At 43.9% G+C, this 17,734-nt stretch overlaps 1 protein-coding gene and 1 non-coding gene across 3 annotated transcripts in view; one reads left to right on the top strand and one right to left on the bottom strand.

Moving 5' to 3' along the window:
* The window catches only part of LOC129858464 (gamma-aminobutyric acid receptor subunit beta-2-like), a 94,776-nt gene that overhangs the window by 55,320 nt on the left and 21,722 nt on the right, over positions 1-17,734 (bottom strand). For both annotated transcript variants that reach the window (XM_055927715.1, XM_055927714.1), the window contains exon 4: positions 10,611-10,831. In XM_055927715.1, the coding sequence (XP_055783690.1) occupies positions 10,611-10,831 (221 nt within the window). The remainder of the gene's footprint in view (positions 1-10,610; positions 10,832-17,734) is intronic.
* On the top strand, positions 5,010-5,085 carry trnaa-ugc (transfer RNA alanine (anticodon UGC)). The gene has a single exon. It is a non-coding gene; the product is annotated as a tRNA-Ala (tRNA).

Raw genomic sequence — 17,734 nt, 5'->3', positions numbered from 1 at the left:
GGAGGAGTTCTAAACTCTTCTCCTATAACTGGAACTGGAGGTGTTCTAAACTCTTCTCCTATAACTGGAACTGGAGGTGTTCTAAACTCTTCTCCTATAACTGGAACTGGAGGTGTTCTAAACTCTTCTCCTATAACTGGAACTGGAACTGGAGGTGTTCTAAACTCTTCTCCTATAACTGGAACTGTAGGTGTTCTAAACTCTTCTCCTATAACTGGAACTGGAGGTGTTCTAAACTCTTCTCCTATAACTGGAACTGTAGGTGTTCTAAACTCTTCTCCTATAACTGGAACTGGAGGTGTTCTAAACTCTTCTCCTATAACTGGAACTGGAACTGTAGGTGTTCTAAACTCTTCTCCTATAACTGGAACTGGAGGAGTTCTAAACTCTTCTCCTATAACTGGAACTGGAACTGGAGATGTTCTAAACTCTTCTCCTATAACTGGAACTGGAGATGTTCTAAACTCTTCTCCTATAACTGGAACTGGAACTGTAGGTGTTCTAAACTCCTCTCCTATAACTGGAACTGGAGGTGTTCTAAACTCTTCTCCTATCACTGGAACTGTAGGTGTTCTAAATTCTTCTCCTATAACTGGAACTGGAACTGGAGGTGTTCTAAACTCTTCTCCTATAACTGGAACTGGAACTGGAGGTGTTCTAAACTCTTCTCCTATAACTGGAACTGGAACTGGAGATGTTCTAAACTCTTCTCCTATAACTGGAACTGTAGGTGTTTTAAACTCTTCTCCTATAACTGGAACTGGAGGTGTTTTAAACTCTTCTCCTATAACTTGAACTGGAGGTGTTCTAAACTCTTCTCCTATAACTGGTACTGCAGATGTTCTAAACTCTTCTCCTATAACTGGAACTGGAGATGTTCTAAACTCTTCTCCTATAACTGGAACTGGAGATGTTCTAAACTCTTCTCCTATAACTGGAACTGCAGATGTTCTAAACTCTTCTCCTATAACTGGAACTGGAGGTGTTCTAAACTCTTCTCCTATAACTGGAACTGGAACTAGAGGTGTTCTAAACTCTTCTCCTATAACTGGAGCTGGAGGTGTTCTAAACTCTTCTCCTATAACTGGAACTGGAACTGGAGGTGTTCTAAACTCTTCTCCTATAACTGGAACTGGAACTAGAGGTGTTCTAAACTCTTCTCCTATAACTGGAACTGGAGATGTTCTAAACTCTTCTCCTATAACTGGAACTGGAGATGTTCTAAACTCTTCTCCTATAACTGGAACTGGAGGAGTTCTAAACTCTTCTCCTATAACTGGAACTGGAGGAGTTCTAAACTCTTCTCCTATAACTAGAACTGGAACTGGAGGTGTTCTAAACTCTTCTCCTATAACTGGAACTGGAGGTGTTCTAAACTCTTCTCCTATAACTGCAACTGGAGGTGTTCTAAACTCTTCTCCTATAACTGGAACTGGAACTGGAGGTGTTCTAAACTCTTCTCCTATAACTGGAACTGTAGGTGTTCTAAATTCTTCTCCTATAACTGGAACTGGAGGTGTTCTAAACTCTTCTCCTATAACTGGAACTGTAGGTGTTCTAAACTCTTCTCCTATAACTGGAACTGGAACTGGAGGTGTTCTAAACTCTTCTCCTATAACTGGAACTGGAACTGTAGATGTTCTAAACTCTTCTCCTATAACTGGAACTGGAGGAGTTCTAAACTCTTCTCCTATAACTGGAACTGGAACTGGAGATGTTCTAAACTCTTCTCCTATAACTGGAACTGGAGATGTTCTAAACTCTTCTCCTATAACTGGAACTGGAACTGTAGGTGTTCTAAACTCCTCTCCTATAACTGGAACTGGAGGTGTTCTAAACTCTTCTCCTATCACTGGAACTGTAGGTGTTCTAAACTCTTCTCCTATAACTGGAACTGGAGGTGTTCTAAACTCTTCTCCTATAACTGGAACTGGAACTGGAGGTGTTCTAAACTCTTCTCCTATAACTGGAACTGGAACTGGAGATGTTCTAAACTCTTCTCCTATAACTGGAACTGTAGGTGTTCTAAACTCTTCTCCTATAACTGGAACTAGAGGTGTTCTAAACTCTTCTCCTATAACTGGAACTGGAGGTGTTCTAAACTCTTCTCCTGTAACTGGAACTTGAACTGGAGATGTTCTAAACTCTTCTCCTATAACTGGAACTGGAACTGTAGGTGTTCTAAACTCTTCTCCTATAACTGGAACTGGAGGTGTTCTAAACTCTTCTCCTATAAGTGGAACTGGAGGTGTTCTAAACTCTTCTCCTATCACTGGAACTGGAGGTGTTCTAAACTCTTCTCCTATAAGTGGAACTGGAGGTGTTCTAAACTCTTCTCCTATAACTGGAACTGGAGGTGTTCTAAACTCTTCTCCTATAACTGGAACTGGAGATGTTCTAAACTCTTCTCCTATAACTGGAACTGGAGGTGTTCTAAACTCTTCTCCTATAACTGGAACTGGAGGTGTTCTAAACTCTTCTCCTATAACTGGAACTGGAGGTGTTCTAAACTCTTCTCCTATAACTGGAACTGGAGGTGTTCTAAACTCTTCTCGTATAACTGGAACTGGAACTGGAGGTGTTCTAAACTCTTCTCCTATAACTGGAACTGTAGGTGTTCTAAACCCTTCTCCTATAACTGGAACTGGAGGTGTTCTAAACTCGTCTCCTATAACTGGAACTGGAGGTGCTCTAAACTCTTCTCCTTTAACTGGAACTGGAGGTGTTGTAAACTCTTCTCCTATAACTGGAACTGGAGGTGTTCTAAACTCTTCTCCTATAACTGGAACTGGAGGTGTTCTAAACTCTTCTCCTATAACTGGAACTGGAGGTGTTCTAAACTCTTCTCCTATAACTGGAACTGGAACTGGAGGTGTTCTAAACTCTTCTCCTATAACTGGAACTGTAGGTGTTCTAAACCCTTCTCCTATAACTGGAACTGGAGGTGTTCTAAACTCGTCTCCTATAACTGGAACTGGAGGTGTTCTAAACTCTTCTCCTTTAACTGGAACTGGAGGTGTTGTAAACTCTTCTCCTATAACTGGAACTGGAGTTGTTGTAAACTCTTCTCCTATAACTGGAACTGGAGGTGTTCTAAACTCTTCTCCTATAACTGGAACTGGAGGAGTTCTAAACTCTTCTCCTATAACTGGAACTGGAGGAGTTCTAAACTCTTCTCCTATAACTGGAACTGGAGGAGTTCTAAACTCTTCTCCTATAACTGGAACCTGAACAGGAGTTGTTGCAAAGCTAAAACCAAAGCTAGTGTTGTGATTGCCTTTACATTTTTGTTTGCAATCATCTCTGATTCTAGGCCTACGCTGAAAGACACTACTAAGATGGTGAACAGTTAGCATTTCCCATAAGACAACGTGATTCTTAACCCTCATGCTAACACTAGCTGGGCATGTGCCACCGACAAAGATGAACAGCCTCAGCTTAGCATCTGCGCATGCGCACAGTGGTTTCCCCTGTTCCAAAAATATTTTTTTCCTCCTTTTTTCAACCATCGATACCATTGATCTATGAACTTGTGACTAGTTGAGTTTTAATGAAAACAGGTATCTGGTATGAGAAGTTCCATGAAACGGTTTCCCAACTTCTTTAATTCAAGTCACAGCCCAATCTGAAGTGTCCCAGCAACATGGAGGTATGGCTGACTGAGTAGGACCATGAAGATAAATACAGTCACACTGTTCCCAAGCTGGTATGGGACCATTGAAACAGAGAACGAGTAGTGTACTTTCTTTTCATGGCAATAGAACATGTTGTTTGTACTCTGCCACATTTTTGAAGTTGGTAAATTGAACTTGGACTCGTTGTGAATCAGAGCTGACAGTTACGGAATGGAGACACCTGAGAGAGACTTTGGCCTCTGCACCCGTACTGCCAAATACTCATTCTCTGCTTCAATGTTCCCATACAAGCAGTTTGGGAGTATTTATCTTTCTTTTTTATGACAAGGAATGTTCAGATTTGGATTAGTGTGAAGTGTAGGCCAATGACCAATTCTCTGCTTCAATGTTCCCATACAAGCAGTTTGGGAGTATTTATCTTTCTTTTTTATGACAAGGAATGTTCAGATTTGGATTAGTGTGAAGTGTAGGCCAATGATAAGACACCAAAGTAACCAATCCAGACGTTCAGTATAGTATGTAGTGTGTAGACCCAGATGGTCAAACATGAGAAAACGTATCCATACCTAGGTAGACTGAGAGGTTAAGACTCCATACCTAGGTAGACTGAAAGGTTAAGACTCCATACCTAGGTAGACTGAAAGGTTAAGACTCCATACCTAGGTAGACTGAAAGGTTAAGACTCCATACCTAGGTAGACTGAAAGGTTAAGACTCCATACCTAGGTAGACTGAAAGGTTAAGACTCCATACCTAGGTAGACTGAAAGGTTAAGACTCCATACCTAGGTAGACTGAAAGCTTAAGACTCCATACCTAGGTAGACTGAAAGGTTAAGACTCCATACCTAGGTAGACTGAAAGGTTAAGACTCCATACCTAGGTAGACTGAAAGGTTAAGACTCCATACCTAGGTAGACTGAAAGGTTAAGTCTCCATACCTAGGTAGACTGAAAGGTTATGACTCCATACCTAGGTAGACTGAAAGGTTATGACTCCATACCTAGGTAGACTGAAAGGTTATGACTCCATACCTAGGTAGACTGAAAGGTTAAGACTCCATACCTAGGTAGACTGAAAGGTTATGACTCCATACCCAGGTAGACTGAAAGGTTAAGACTCCATACCTAGGTAGACTGAAAGGTTATGACTCCATACCTAGGTAGACTGAAAGGTTATGACTCCATACCTAGGTAGACTGAAAGGTTATGACTCCATACCTAGGTAGACTGAAAGGTTAAGTCTCCATACCTAGGTAGACTGAACGGTTAAGACTCCATACCTAGGTAGACTGAAAGGTTATGACTCCATACCTAGGTAAACTGAAAGGTTATGACTCCATACCTAGGTAGACTGAAAGGTTATGACTCCATGTAGGGCCCCGTGTGGCTCAGTTGGTAGAGCATGGCGCTTGCAACGCCAGGGGTGTGGGTTCGATTCCCACGGGGGGCCAGTACAAAAAAAGTATGAATGTATGTACTTGTAAGTCGCTCTGGATAAGAGCGTCTGCTAAATGACTTAAATGTAAATGTAATACCTAGGTAGACTGAAAGGTTAAGACTCCATACCTAGGTAGACTGAAAGGTTAAGACTCCATACCTAGGTAGACTGAAAGGTTAAGACTCCATACCTAGGTAGACTGAAAGGTTAAGACTCCATACCTAGGTAGACTGAAAGCTTAAGACTCCATACCTAGGTAGACTGAAAGGTTAAGACTCCATACCTAGGTAGACTGAAAGGTTAAGACTCCATACCTAGGTAGACTGAAAGGTTAAGACTCCATACCTAGGTAGACTGAAAGGTTAAGACTCCATACCTAGGTAGACTGAAAGGTTAAGACTCCATACCTAAGTAGACTGAAAGGTTATGACTCCATACCTAGGTAGACTGAAAGGTTATGACTCCATACCTAGGTAGACTGAAAGGTTATGACTCCATACCTAGGTAGACTGAAAGGTTATGTCTCCATACCTAGGTAGACTGAAAGGTTATGACTCCATACCTAGGTAGACTGAAAGGTTATGACTCCATACCTAGGTAGACTGAAAGGTTAAGTCTCCATACCTAGGTAGACTGAAAGGTTATGACTCCATACCTAGGTAGACTGAAAGGTTATGACTCCATACCTAGGTAGACTGAAAGGTTATGACTCCATACCTAGGTAGACTGAAAGGTTAAGACTCCATACCTAGGTAGACTGAAAGGTTATGACTCCATACCCAGGTAGACTGAAAGGTTAAGACTCCATACCTAGGTAGACTGAAAGGTTATGACTCCATACCTAGGTAGACTGAAAGGTTCAGACTCCATACCTAGGTAGACTGAAAGGTTCAGACTCCATACCTAGGTAGACTGAAAGGTTATGACTCCATACCTAGGTAGACTGAAAGGTTATGACTCCATACCTAGGTAGACTGAAAGGTTCAGACTCCATACCTAGGTAGACTGAAAGGTTAAGACTCCATACCTAGGTAGACTGAAAGGTTAAGACTCCATACCTAGGTAGACTGAAAGGTTAAGACTCCATACCTAGGTAGACTGAAAGGTTAAGACTCCATACCTAGGTAGACTGAAAGGTTAAGTCTCCATACATAGGTAGACTGAAAGGTTAAGTCTCCATACCTAGGTAGACTGAAAGGTTATGACTCCATACCCAGGTAGACTGAAAGGTTAAGTCTCCATACCTAGGTAGACTGAGAGTCTATGACTCCATACATAGGAAGACTGAAAGGTTAAGCCTCCATACCTAGGTAGAGTGAAAGGTTATGACTCCATACCTAGGTAGACTGAGAGTCTATGACTCCATACCTAGGTAGACTGAAAGGTTAAGTCTCCATACATAGGAAGACTGAAAGGTTATGACTCCATACCTAGGTAGACTGAGAGTCTATGACTCCATACATAGGAAGACTGAAAGGTTAAGCCTCCATACCTCGGTAGAGTGAAAGGTTATGACTCCATACCTAGGTAGACTGAAAGGTTATGACTCCATACCTAGGTAGACTGAAAGGTTAAGACTCCATACCTAGGTAGACTGAAAGGTTAAGACTCCATACCTAGGTAGACTGAAAGGTTATGACTCCATACCCAGGTAGACTGAAAGGTTAAGTCTCCATACCTAGGTAGACTGAGAGTCTATGACTCCATACCTAGGTAGACTGAAAGGTTATGACTCCATACCTAGGTAGACTGAAAGGTTAAGACTCCATACCTAGGTAGGCTGAAAGGTTAAGACTCCATACCTAGGTAGACTGAAAGGTTATGACTCCATACCCAGGTAGACTGAAAGGTTAAGTCTCCATACCTAGGTAGAGTGAAAGGTTATGACTCCATACCTAGGTAGACTGAGAGTCTATGACTCCATACCTAGGTAGACTGAAAGGTTAAGTCTCCATACATAGGAAGACTGAAAGGTTATGACTCCATACCTAGGTAGACTGAGAGTCTATGACTCCATACATAGGAAGACTGAAAGGTTAAGCCTCCATACCTCGGTAGAGTGAAAGGTTATGACTCCATACCTAGGTAGACTGAAAGGTTATGACTCCATACCTAGGTAGACTGAAAGGTTAAGACTCCATACCTAGGTAGACTGAAAGGTTAAGACTCCATACCTAGGTAGACTGAAAGGTTATGACTCCATACCTAGGTAGACTGAAAGGTTATGACTCCATACCTAGGTAGACTGAAAGGTTATGACTCCATACCTAGGTAGACTGAAACGTTATGACTCCATACATAGGAAGACTGAAAGGCAATGACATTACTCACCCTCAATCAACTATCTAGCCTCTGTTTCTCCTACAGCGATTTACTTATTGATCACAATCAATCACAGACCACAAATTTTGACCAAAATTAACCGGAGAGATTACTGCTTCCACGGTTTTCTTTTTCCAAGCTATACGGAGGGTGTCCTAGTAAACAAACAGCAGAGACCTCAGGACAACATCCAACCTGGAACTAAGTGAGTAGTGTTTGGTCTGATGCTATTTTGAAAGCCAAGAAGAAAAATATATATTTTTAAACAAGGTACATTACAATGACATATTTTACTTAATGGGGACTGAATGCTGAGTTATGGCTCCCAGGCTTGGACAGACCAGATACAAATTCACTTCGAACTAAGGTGTGAAGTAAAAGGTGTCGAGGAATTTGGGCCCAACAAGAGGCAGGAGTCTTTGAAGCCCCATCCTGCTGTTCAGAGACCATCCACCGGCATTTTCTACAAGAAATCTGCCTCCGTTGCCTGCTGCACTGCTGCTTGGATTCCACCTGGTGATCTGTTCACCGTCTGCCCTGGTAGTATCCCCCTGTCTGGTACAGGTGCCCCCACCACACTCCCCCCGCTCTGTTCACCGTCTGCCCTGGCCTGTCTCCCCCTGTCTGGTACAGGTGCCCCCACCACACTCACCCCTCTCTCCCGAACTTTCGCTCGCCTCAGCACTCACGCACTGTTGGGGCGAGTGACCCCAACAAATAATCCTGAAAGGTATCAGTCTAGTGTTTTCTGTAATGACCTTAGTGATCACTGTTTTACAGCCTATGTTCGTAATGGCTGCTCAGTGAGACGACCTGTCCTGATTTGTCATAGACGCTTGCTAAAAAACTTTAATGAGCAAGCCTTCCTTCATGAACTGGCCTCTGTGAAATGGTATAGAATCAGCTTGATCCACTCTGTCGAAGACGCTTGGACCTTCTTTTTTTATATTATCAGTGGTATTGTTGTTAACAAACACGCCCCCATAAAGAAAATGAGAATTAAAAACATGTTCAGCCCCTGGTTCGACAGTGATCTTGCAGAGTTACTACACCTCAATAATTGCATTTGGCGAAAGGCTCGACACACGCACACTCAGGCTGACTTACTATCGTTCAGGCAAATGAGAAATAAGAGCACTCAGGCTATCCGGAAGGCCAAAGTTAGTTATTTTAAGGAGCAGTTCTCTCTCTGTGGGTCTAACCCCAAGAAGTTCTGGAAAACAGTTTAAGACCTGGAGAATAAACCTTCCTCCTCACAGCTGCTCATGTCTCTTAATGTTGATGATGTGGTTGTTACTGACAAGAAGCACATGGCTGAGCTTTTTAATCAACACTTCATTAAGTCAGGATTTCTATTTGACTCAGCCATGCCTCCTTGCCCGTCCAACATTTCCTCATCACCCACCCCTTCTAATGCGACTATCCCCGATGCTTCTCCCTCTTTTCCCCTGCCCCGCTACAAAGTTTCTCCCTGCAGGCAGTTACTGAGTCCGAGGTGCTAAAGGAGCTCCTTAAACTTGACCCTAAAAAAACATCTGGGTCATATGGTTTAGACTCTTTCTTCTTTAAGGTTGTTGCCCCTATCATCACCAAGCCTTTAAACCTGTCTCCTTTCTGGGGTTCCCATTGCTTGGATGGCAGCCACAGTTCGTCCTTTATTTAAAGGGGGAGATCAAGCTGATCCTAACTGTTATAGGCCTATTTCTATTTTGCCCTGTTAATCAAAAGTGTTGGAAAAACTTGTCAATAATCAACTGACTGGCTTTCTTGATGTCTATAGTATTTTCTCGGGTATGCAATCTGGTTTCCGCCCAGGTTATGGATGTGTCACCGCAACCTTACAGGTCCTCTATGATGTCACCATTGCCATTGATTCTAAGCAATGTTGTGCTGCTATTTTTATTGACTTTGCCAAAGCTTTTGATACGGTAGACCATTCCATTTTTGTGGGCCGGCTAAGGAGTATTGGAGGGGTCTTTGGGCTGGTTTGCTAACTACCTCTCTCAAAGAGTGCAGTGTATAAAGTCAGAAAATCTGCTGTCTCAACCACTGCCTGTCACCAAGGGAGTACTCCAAGGCTCGATCCTAGGCCCCATGCTCTTCTCAATTTACATCAACAACATAGCTCAGGCAGTAGGAAGCTCTCTCATCCAATTATATGCAGATGATACAGTCTTGTACTCAGCTGGCCCCTCCCCGTATTTTGTGTTAAATGCTCTACAACAAAGCTTTCTTAGTGTCCAACAATCTTTCTCTACCCTCAACCTCGTTCTGAACACCTCCAAAACAAAGGGCATGCTCCTTACAGGACACATCACTGTACTCTATACTCCTCTGTAAACTGGTCATCTCTGTATACCCATCGCAAGACCCGCTGGTTGATGCTTATTTATAAAACCCTCTTAGGCCTCACTCACCCCTATCTGAGATATCTACTGCAGCCCTCATCTTCCACATACAACACCAGTTTTGCCTGTCACATTCTGTTAAAGGTCCTCAAAGCACACACATCCCTGGGTCGCCCCTCTTTTCAGTTCGCTGCAGCTAGCGACTTGAACGAGCTGCAACAAACACTCAAACTGGACAGTTTTATCTCAATCTCTTCATTCAAAGACTCAATCATGGACATTCTTACTGACAGTTGTGGCTGCTTTGTGTGTTGTATTGTTGTCTCTACCTTCTTGCCCTTTGTGCTGTTGTCTGTGCACAGTAATGTTTGTACTATGTTTTGTGCTGCTACCATGTTGTGCTGCTACCATGTTGTTGTTATGTTGTGTTGCTACCATGTTGTGCTGCTACCATGTTGTTGTTATGTTGTGTTGCTACCATGTTGTGCTGCTACCATGTTGTTGTTATGTTGTGTTGCTATCATACTGTGTTGTCATGTGTTGCTGAATTGCTATGTTGTTGTCTTAGGTCTCTCTTTATGTAGTGTTGTGTTGTCTCTCTTGTCATGATGTGTGTTTTGTCCTGTATTTATTTTGTATTTTGTAAAAAAAAAAAAAAATGATCCCAGGCCCCCATCGCTGCAGGAGGCCTTTTACCAATTGGTAGGCCGTCATTGTAAATAAGAATTTGTTCTTAACTGACTTGCCTAGTTAAATAAAGTTTAAATAAAATATATAAATAAACAAATGAAAGAGGGGCATTCAACCTACTGGCTAAGAGAAACCATCACAGATATTGGTAGCCATCAAAAGCTAAGAAATCCCTCACCGGAGACCATAGAGCACGGTGCCGTCCGGATGCAGTCGGATCATTCTGTTCTTGACCGTGACGCCGTGGACAAAGGACTTTTTATCGTTGAGGAAGTAGGTGTCGGGAACCCAGAGCGAGTCGGCTACCCTGTTATCCAGCGTCAAGTTGAGGGCTATCTCAGAGTAGGACAGACGCTTGTCCCGCCAGGCCTGCTGGAAGTACATGGTCAACGTGTAGTCCTGGAAGAGAGGGGGAGGAAAGAGAAGAGTCAGTAAACGAGTGGAGAGAGGGATAGATAGGATAGGTAGCTGAAACTACATGTCAACGTGTAGTCCTGGAAGAGGAGAAAAGTGGATAAACCTACTGGACTGTACATCTCATAACACAACATTCTGAGATAGATCGAAAGAGGGAATGAATGAATGAATGAACGCTGCCTGCGAAGTTCATGTCTGGAATTAGCAACAATAATCTCATCCCTTTAAATATGCAGCCCGTTAAACTGAGAGATCATTTGCACAGACAACATCACACACATCCATCTGGATACATAGATACTGTACATCACACACATCCATCTGGATACATAGATACTGTACATCACACTACAGGCTTCACAAAGTGACAGGCAGCACAACAGCACATACAATTCATAAAGGTCACGTAGTCGACTATCAAAGCAGAATTTGGGGCAATTTTTTTTTTTTTTAACTAGTCTTAGGATAGATGTGTAGTACTATACTATATTACTTCATGCAGGTTACTCTGTGTGAATGTGTCTTTTTGAGGGGATAAAGAACTTTAAAAATACAGAAAGTGTCATGTCTAATGCGTTTTGACATGCAAAACATTTTAGGACTATATCAACAGTGGACTAATGAATAACAAAATATCGTTTTTGAATGGTATTTTCCTTTAATTAACATACAGTCTAGCTCAGTGGTCACCAACCGGTCGATCAGAATTGATTGGTCAATCTTCAAGGCATTCCTAGTCGATCACCAAACATTTCTGTAGAAAGGCAGATGATAAAGGTTTACGCTCCTTTTTTTATTTATTTGTGATGCGCTGTTGCCGGTAGCTGCACTTGATTCAGCCCTGCGCACCATGTAGGCTAAGGGTTCCCATTTTTAACAATTTAATTTGTCTGAACAACAAGCTCCTCCTACCCAGCGGACCGGGAGATCTGTGGTTAAATCGAGTGGGCCTACTGTGCTGGCCAATCGGATAGCTCAGATCACAGTTCCTGCAGCTTCCACAGCAAAGTGTGATACTAGCCTACGTGAGATTTCATAACTTTTAAAACCACGACCAGAGAGACTGTCAAAGAATAGAGCAAAGAGCAGCTGTTTTTAAGAGTGAGTTCATGTCTACGTTTTTATTCAGCACTGTCAACACTGTTTAAATTCAGCTCTATTACAAAACATAAAACGCGCTTCTCCCTACTTCCATTTGAGCTGCAGTGTGTAGCTAAGTGTATTGATAGCGAGCCCTGCAATGTTATTATTATTAGTAGCTCATCGTGTCTATTTTAATATCGTGGAGTAGTTCACTTCCTCTGGTCACAGGAACAACATGAATTTGTGCATGAGGCAGATTGCGGTGCGACTCCAGTTTCGCCATCAGGCGGAAGACTGTGTCCCCTCTCTCGAGTCAGTGTCACTGGAGGAAAGGAAGGAAAGAGCAGGGACCGGTGAGAGTCTCTGCTGCGCTCTCCCTCCCTCCGCTGTGAGAGTCTCTGCTGCTCTCTCCCTCCCTCCGCTGTGAGAGTCTCTGCTGCGCTCTCCCTCCCTCCGCTGTGAGAGTCTCTGCTGCTCTCTCCCTCCCTCCGCTGTGAGAGTCTCTGCTGCGCTCTCCCTCCCTCCGCTGTGAGAGTCTCTGCTGCGCTCTCCCTCCCTCCGCTGAGACTAATGATGTGTTCAAAACAACTGGGAACTCCGACTGGGAAATATAGTTTTGAACTTTCATCCTGTGCGGAATTCCAAGTCAGAAACTCGGGCAACTTTCTACAGCTCCGACTTTACGACTGGAAGATCGCTGATATCATGATTTGACCTCTTTATCATGATTTGACCTCTGTTTTTTTTTTCAAGTTCACAGTTGTGTTGCAAGCACCTTGACCATAAGATGCAGGTACCATCCAGTAAAATAAAATGAGATAAGATAAGATGAGCTGCTAATAATAATAACACATATTAAAATAGACACGATGGGTAGGTACCACCCAGTAAAATAAAAAAGCAAATTATTTGCAAATTATTTCAATTCATGCTCAGCTGTGCCTCTCAACTGATCTATTTAGTTATCAAAGCTCGAGTTTTTAAGTATAATAATGTCGGAGATTAACACTACTGGCAGGCCAGGCATATAACCAATATGCTCTGATTATGTATCAGGCCCACTGCACAAACCTCATTCCTACAGAACTGCTTTTATTAGGTTAAATCTGAGCTGTAGATCTCAGCTTGCTTGGTGACAGTCTAGTTGAACAGCAGAAGGTCATCTACATGGTATGGTTGGTGTAGAACAGTCTGAAACAGCATTGACCTCTACTGACCTGTAACTGACCTCTGCTGACCTGTAACTGACCTCTACTGAGGGCAGTAGTGGTCATGCTGACTGGGGTTAGGGGGTTAACACTCAGCCAACTCTTCTCTCCTCCTGGCTGACTTACTGGTCCCAAATGGCACCCTATTCCCTATATAGTAGCACTTCGTTTGACCAAAGCCTAATGGCAGCCTATGGGCCCTGGTCAAAAGTAGTGCACTACATAGGGAATAGGTTGCCCTTTCAGAAGCTGCCACTGACGGGGGCAACAACCTGAGGGTTAATTCCTCAGCTATCTCAGCTGGCTGGCCCATGATGAAAATATACTGCTTCCACTCCGATGGTTTATGAGGACAATACCTCCCTCCCTTTAGTCCATCCATCCATCCATCACTCTCTCATGCTTCCCTTTACAGACCCAATAGAGGACTCCAGCTGAGGCTCTCTCTCTCTCCTCTTTGTAAGCATTTACTACTGCAAACAGACACAGTGCACAGCTTCCATTCCTGAAGTCAGTGGTTGCTGCTGGTTTCCCAGGTTTGAATTGGTCACCATTGGGCATTGATGACTAGAGATGGCATGTCTGCCCCCCCCCCCCCCCCCCCCCCACACTCTCCTACCGTGTACCAGTCCCCTATCGTACTCCATATATAACACATAGGTAAAACCAACACATGCTCACACTGCCAGTGAGACATAACATACGCATGTACATTACTGGACTTACTGACTATGCCTCTCTCAAAACACATCCACCCACCCACCCACTTACTTACCTACCCATCCATCCATCCACCCACCCACCCACCCACCCACCCACCCACCCACACTCACCTACCTACCTACCTACCTACCTACCTACCCACCCACCCAACCAACCACCCACCCACCCACCCACCCACTCACCTACCATCCACCCACTCACCTACCCACCCACCCAGCCACCCACCTACCCACCGTACAACCCAGCAGAGAGAGCACTGCAGTGTGGTATTATCATCTCTGTTAGCGAGCAGATTGTAATAATATGAAGTAGAAAACAGAACATGATACACATGAAGCCATTACGCTTTTCTCTATTTTATATCTGCAGCACTTATCATTTATCTCCTCTGGTTGTGTTTCACCAACCTGGACTTTAATCCCCTGGGAGTCAAAATATCCTCAATATATTGATGTTTTGCACATTTTTAAAAATGGCTCATAATTTGAGGCCTTTTACATTAAAGAGGATTCTTAAAGCAGCGAGACTAGAAGTGTGTCCCAAATGGCACTATATTCCCTACATAGTGCACTACTTTGGACCAGAGCCTTCTTCCAGGCTGAAACAAGTCTGGACATTCCAGGACACACTCTTTCTCCACCAATCTTGAACGTGTCTCTCTCTCATTATCAGAGTGTTGATCAGTTGTCTCCCTCTCTCCCCTCTCTTCCCCTCCCCCATCTCCCCCTCTGTCTCCCCCTCTCGGGAGTGTGAGCGGGCACCTTAGGACCGAGTGTCTATCACTCTTAGGGTGTGTCCTAAATGGGACCCTATTCCCTTTGTAGTGCACTGCAGCCCTATGGGCCAGGGTCAATAGTAGTGCACTATAGCCCTATGGGCCCGGGTCAATAGTAGTGCACTACAAAGGTAATAGGATGCCATTTGCGACGTAATCTTACACAGTGTCTCCTGCGGGAGGCTAGCAGTTATCTCCAATCCACAGCTCTATGTTCTACTGTCCACAGCTCTTCTCCTCTCCTCTTCTTCTCCTCTCCTCTTCTTCACCACTCCTCAACTTCCCCTCTCCTCAACTTCCCCTCTCCTCTTCTTCCTCTCTCCTCTCCTCTCCTACCCTCTCCTCTACCCTCCTCTCCTCTCCTCTCCTCTCCTCTCCTCTCCTCTCCTCTCCTTGGTTGTATCACCAGTGGGAGAACTGGATAGATTTCCACTACAGCCCTATTACTTTCACCTGTCATATCCTGTTCTGTCATATCCGGTCCTGTCATATCCTGTCACGTCTTCTTTTCTCCATTTTATTATAGATTTTTTTTCACCTTTATTTAACCAGGGAAGTCCTTTATTTAACCAGGGAAGTTCTTTATTTAGCCAGGGAATTTCTTTATTTAGCCAGGGAAGTCCTTTATTTAACCAGGGAAGTCCTTTATTTTACCAGGGAAGTTCTTTATTTAACCAGGGAAGTTCTTTATTTAACCAGGGAAGTCCTTTATTTAACCAGGGAAGTCCTTTATTTAACCAGGGAAGTCCTTTATTTAACCAGGGAAGTTCTTTATTTAACCAGGGAAGTCCTTTATTTATCCAGGGAAGTCCTTTATTTAACCAGGGAAGTCCTTTATTTAACCAGGGGAAGTTCTTTATTTATCCAGGGAAGTCCTTTATTTAGCCAGGGAAGTCCTTTATTTAACCAGGGAAGTCCTTTATTTAACCAGGGAAGTTCTTTATTTATCCAGGGAAGTCCTTTATTTAGCCAGGGAAGTCCTTTATTTAACCAGGGAAGTCCTTTATTTAACCAGGGAAGTCCTTTATTTAGCCAGGGAAGTCCTTTATTTAACCAGGGAAGTCCTTTATTTAACCAGGGAAGTCCTTTATTTAGCCAGGGGAAGCAAGTCCCCGCAGCAATGTTCCAACATCTAATGGAAATCCTTCCCAGAAGAGTGGAGGCTGTTATAGCAGCAAAGGAGGGACCAACTCCATATTAACGCCCATGATTTTGGGATGAGATGTTCGACGAGCAGATGTCCACATACTTTTGGTCACGTAGTGCATGTAGAAATATAAAAGAATAACAATGATGTCATTATTGGTATTTCCTGTATGTAGCTAGATTTTCTAGAGCTACACAGCTATTTACATTCTATGGTGGTAAATATCACATTAAACCAGCCACCACCACAATAACAACAACCCATTTATGTACTGTTAGCCTATCGTGACATGACCGTTCGTGACCCATGGGTTTCATGAAGAAGGGGGGACTCAGTGACTGGTTTCCCCTTGGTACTGCACACATCAGAGCCCAGTCACGTGTCCCTTTGTTGTCCTGTCCTTCTCCTCACCTCCTCTCTGCCCCTCAGACGAGAGAGAGACAGAGAGGGTGTGGTGGGGGGGCTGGGTTAGCTAAATGCGCTGCGGTTACACATTTCCCTGTGTTGGTGAGCGAAGGGAATGACCGCGGTGGCTGGTTAAGTATACGTCTCAAATGAAACAGTCAGAGTCAGTGGGGAGCCTGCCTGCCTGCTAGCCATCTATACACTTGGGGCCTTCCACAACACAACACTAGCCACTCACTGTTATCTAGCCATCTATACCCTTGGGGCCTTCCACAACACTAGCCACTCACTGTTATCTAGTCATCTATACCCTTGGGGCCTTCCATCACACGAGCCACTCACTGTTATCTAGCCATCTATACCCTTGGGACCTTCCACAACACTAGCCACTCACTGTTATCTAGTCATCTATACCCTTGGGGCCTTCCACAACACTAGCCACTCACTGTTATCTAGCCATCTATACCCTTGGGGCCTTCCACAACACAATACTAGCCACTCAATGTTATCTAGTCATCTATACCCTTGGGACCTTCCACAACACAACACTAGCCACTCACTGTTATCTAGTCATCTATACCCTTGGGGCCTTCCACAACACTAGCCACTCACTGTTATCTAGTCATCTATACCCTTGGGGCCTTCCACAACACTAGCCACTCACTGTCATCTAGCCATCTATACCCTTGGGGCCTTCCACAACACAACAGTAGCCACTCACTGTTATCTAGTCATCTATACCCTTGGGGCCTTCCACAACACTAGCCACTCACTGTTATCTAGTCATCTATACCCTTGGGGCCTTCCACAACACAACACTAGCCACTCACTGTTATCTAGCCATCTATACCCTTGGGGCCTTCCACAACACAACACTAGCCACTCACTGTTATCTAGACATCTATACCCTTGGGGCCTTCCACAACACTAGCCACTCACTGTTATCTAGTCATCTATACCCTTGGGGCCTTCCACAACACAACACTAGCCACTCACTGTTATCTAGTCATCTATACCATTGGGGCCTTCCACAACACTAGCCACTCACTGTTATCTAGTCATCTATACCCTTGGGGCCTTCCACAACACAACACTAGCCACTCACTGTTATCTAGTCATCTATACCCTTGGGACCTTCCACAACAACACTAGCCACTCACTGTTATCTAGTCATCTATACCCCTGGGGCCTTCCACAACACAACACTAGCCACTCACTGTTATCTAGCCATCTATACCCTTGGGGCCTTCCACAACACTAGCCACTCACTGTTATCTAGCCATCTATACCCTTGGGGCCTTCCACAACATAACACTAGCCACTCAATGTTATCTAGTCATCTATACCCTTGGGGCCTTCCACAACACAACACTAGCCCCTCACTGTTATCTAGTCATCTATACCCTTGGGGCCTTCCACAACACTAGCCACTCACTGTTATCTAGCCATCTATACCCTTGGGGCCTTCCACAACACTAGCCACTCACTGTTATCTAGCCATCTATACCTTTGGGGCCTTCCACAACACAACACTAGCCACTCAC

The sequence above is a fragment of the Salvelinus fontinalis genome, chromosome 6, assembly GCF_029448725.1.
Source record: "Salvelinus fontinalis isolate EN_2023a chromosome 6, ASM2944872v1, whole genome shotgun sequence".
NCBI classification, from domain to species: domain Eukaryota; kingdom Metazoa; phylum Chordata; class Actinopteri; order Salmoniformes; family Salmonidae; genus Salvelinus; species Salvelinus fontinalis.
Note: the sequence above shows the minus strand (reverse complement) of the source record. Positions and strands in the feature narration are given on the sequence as shown.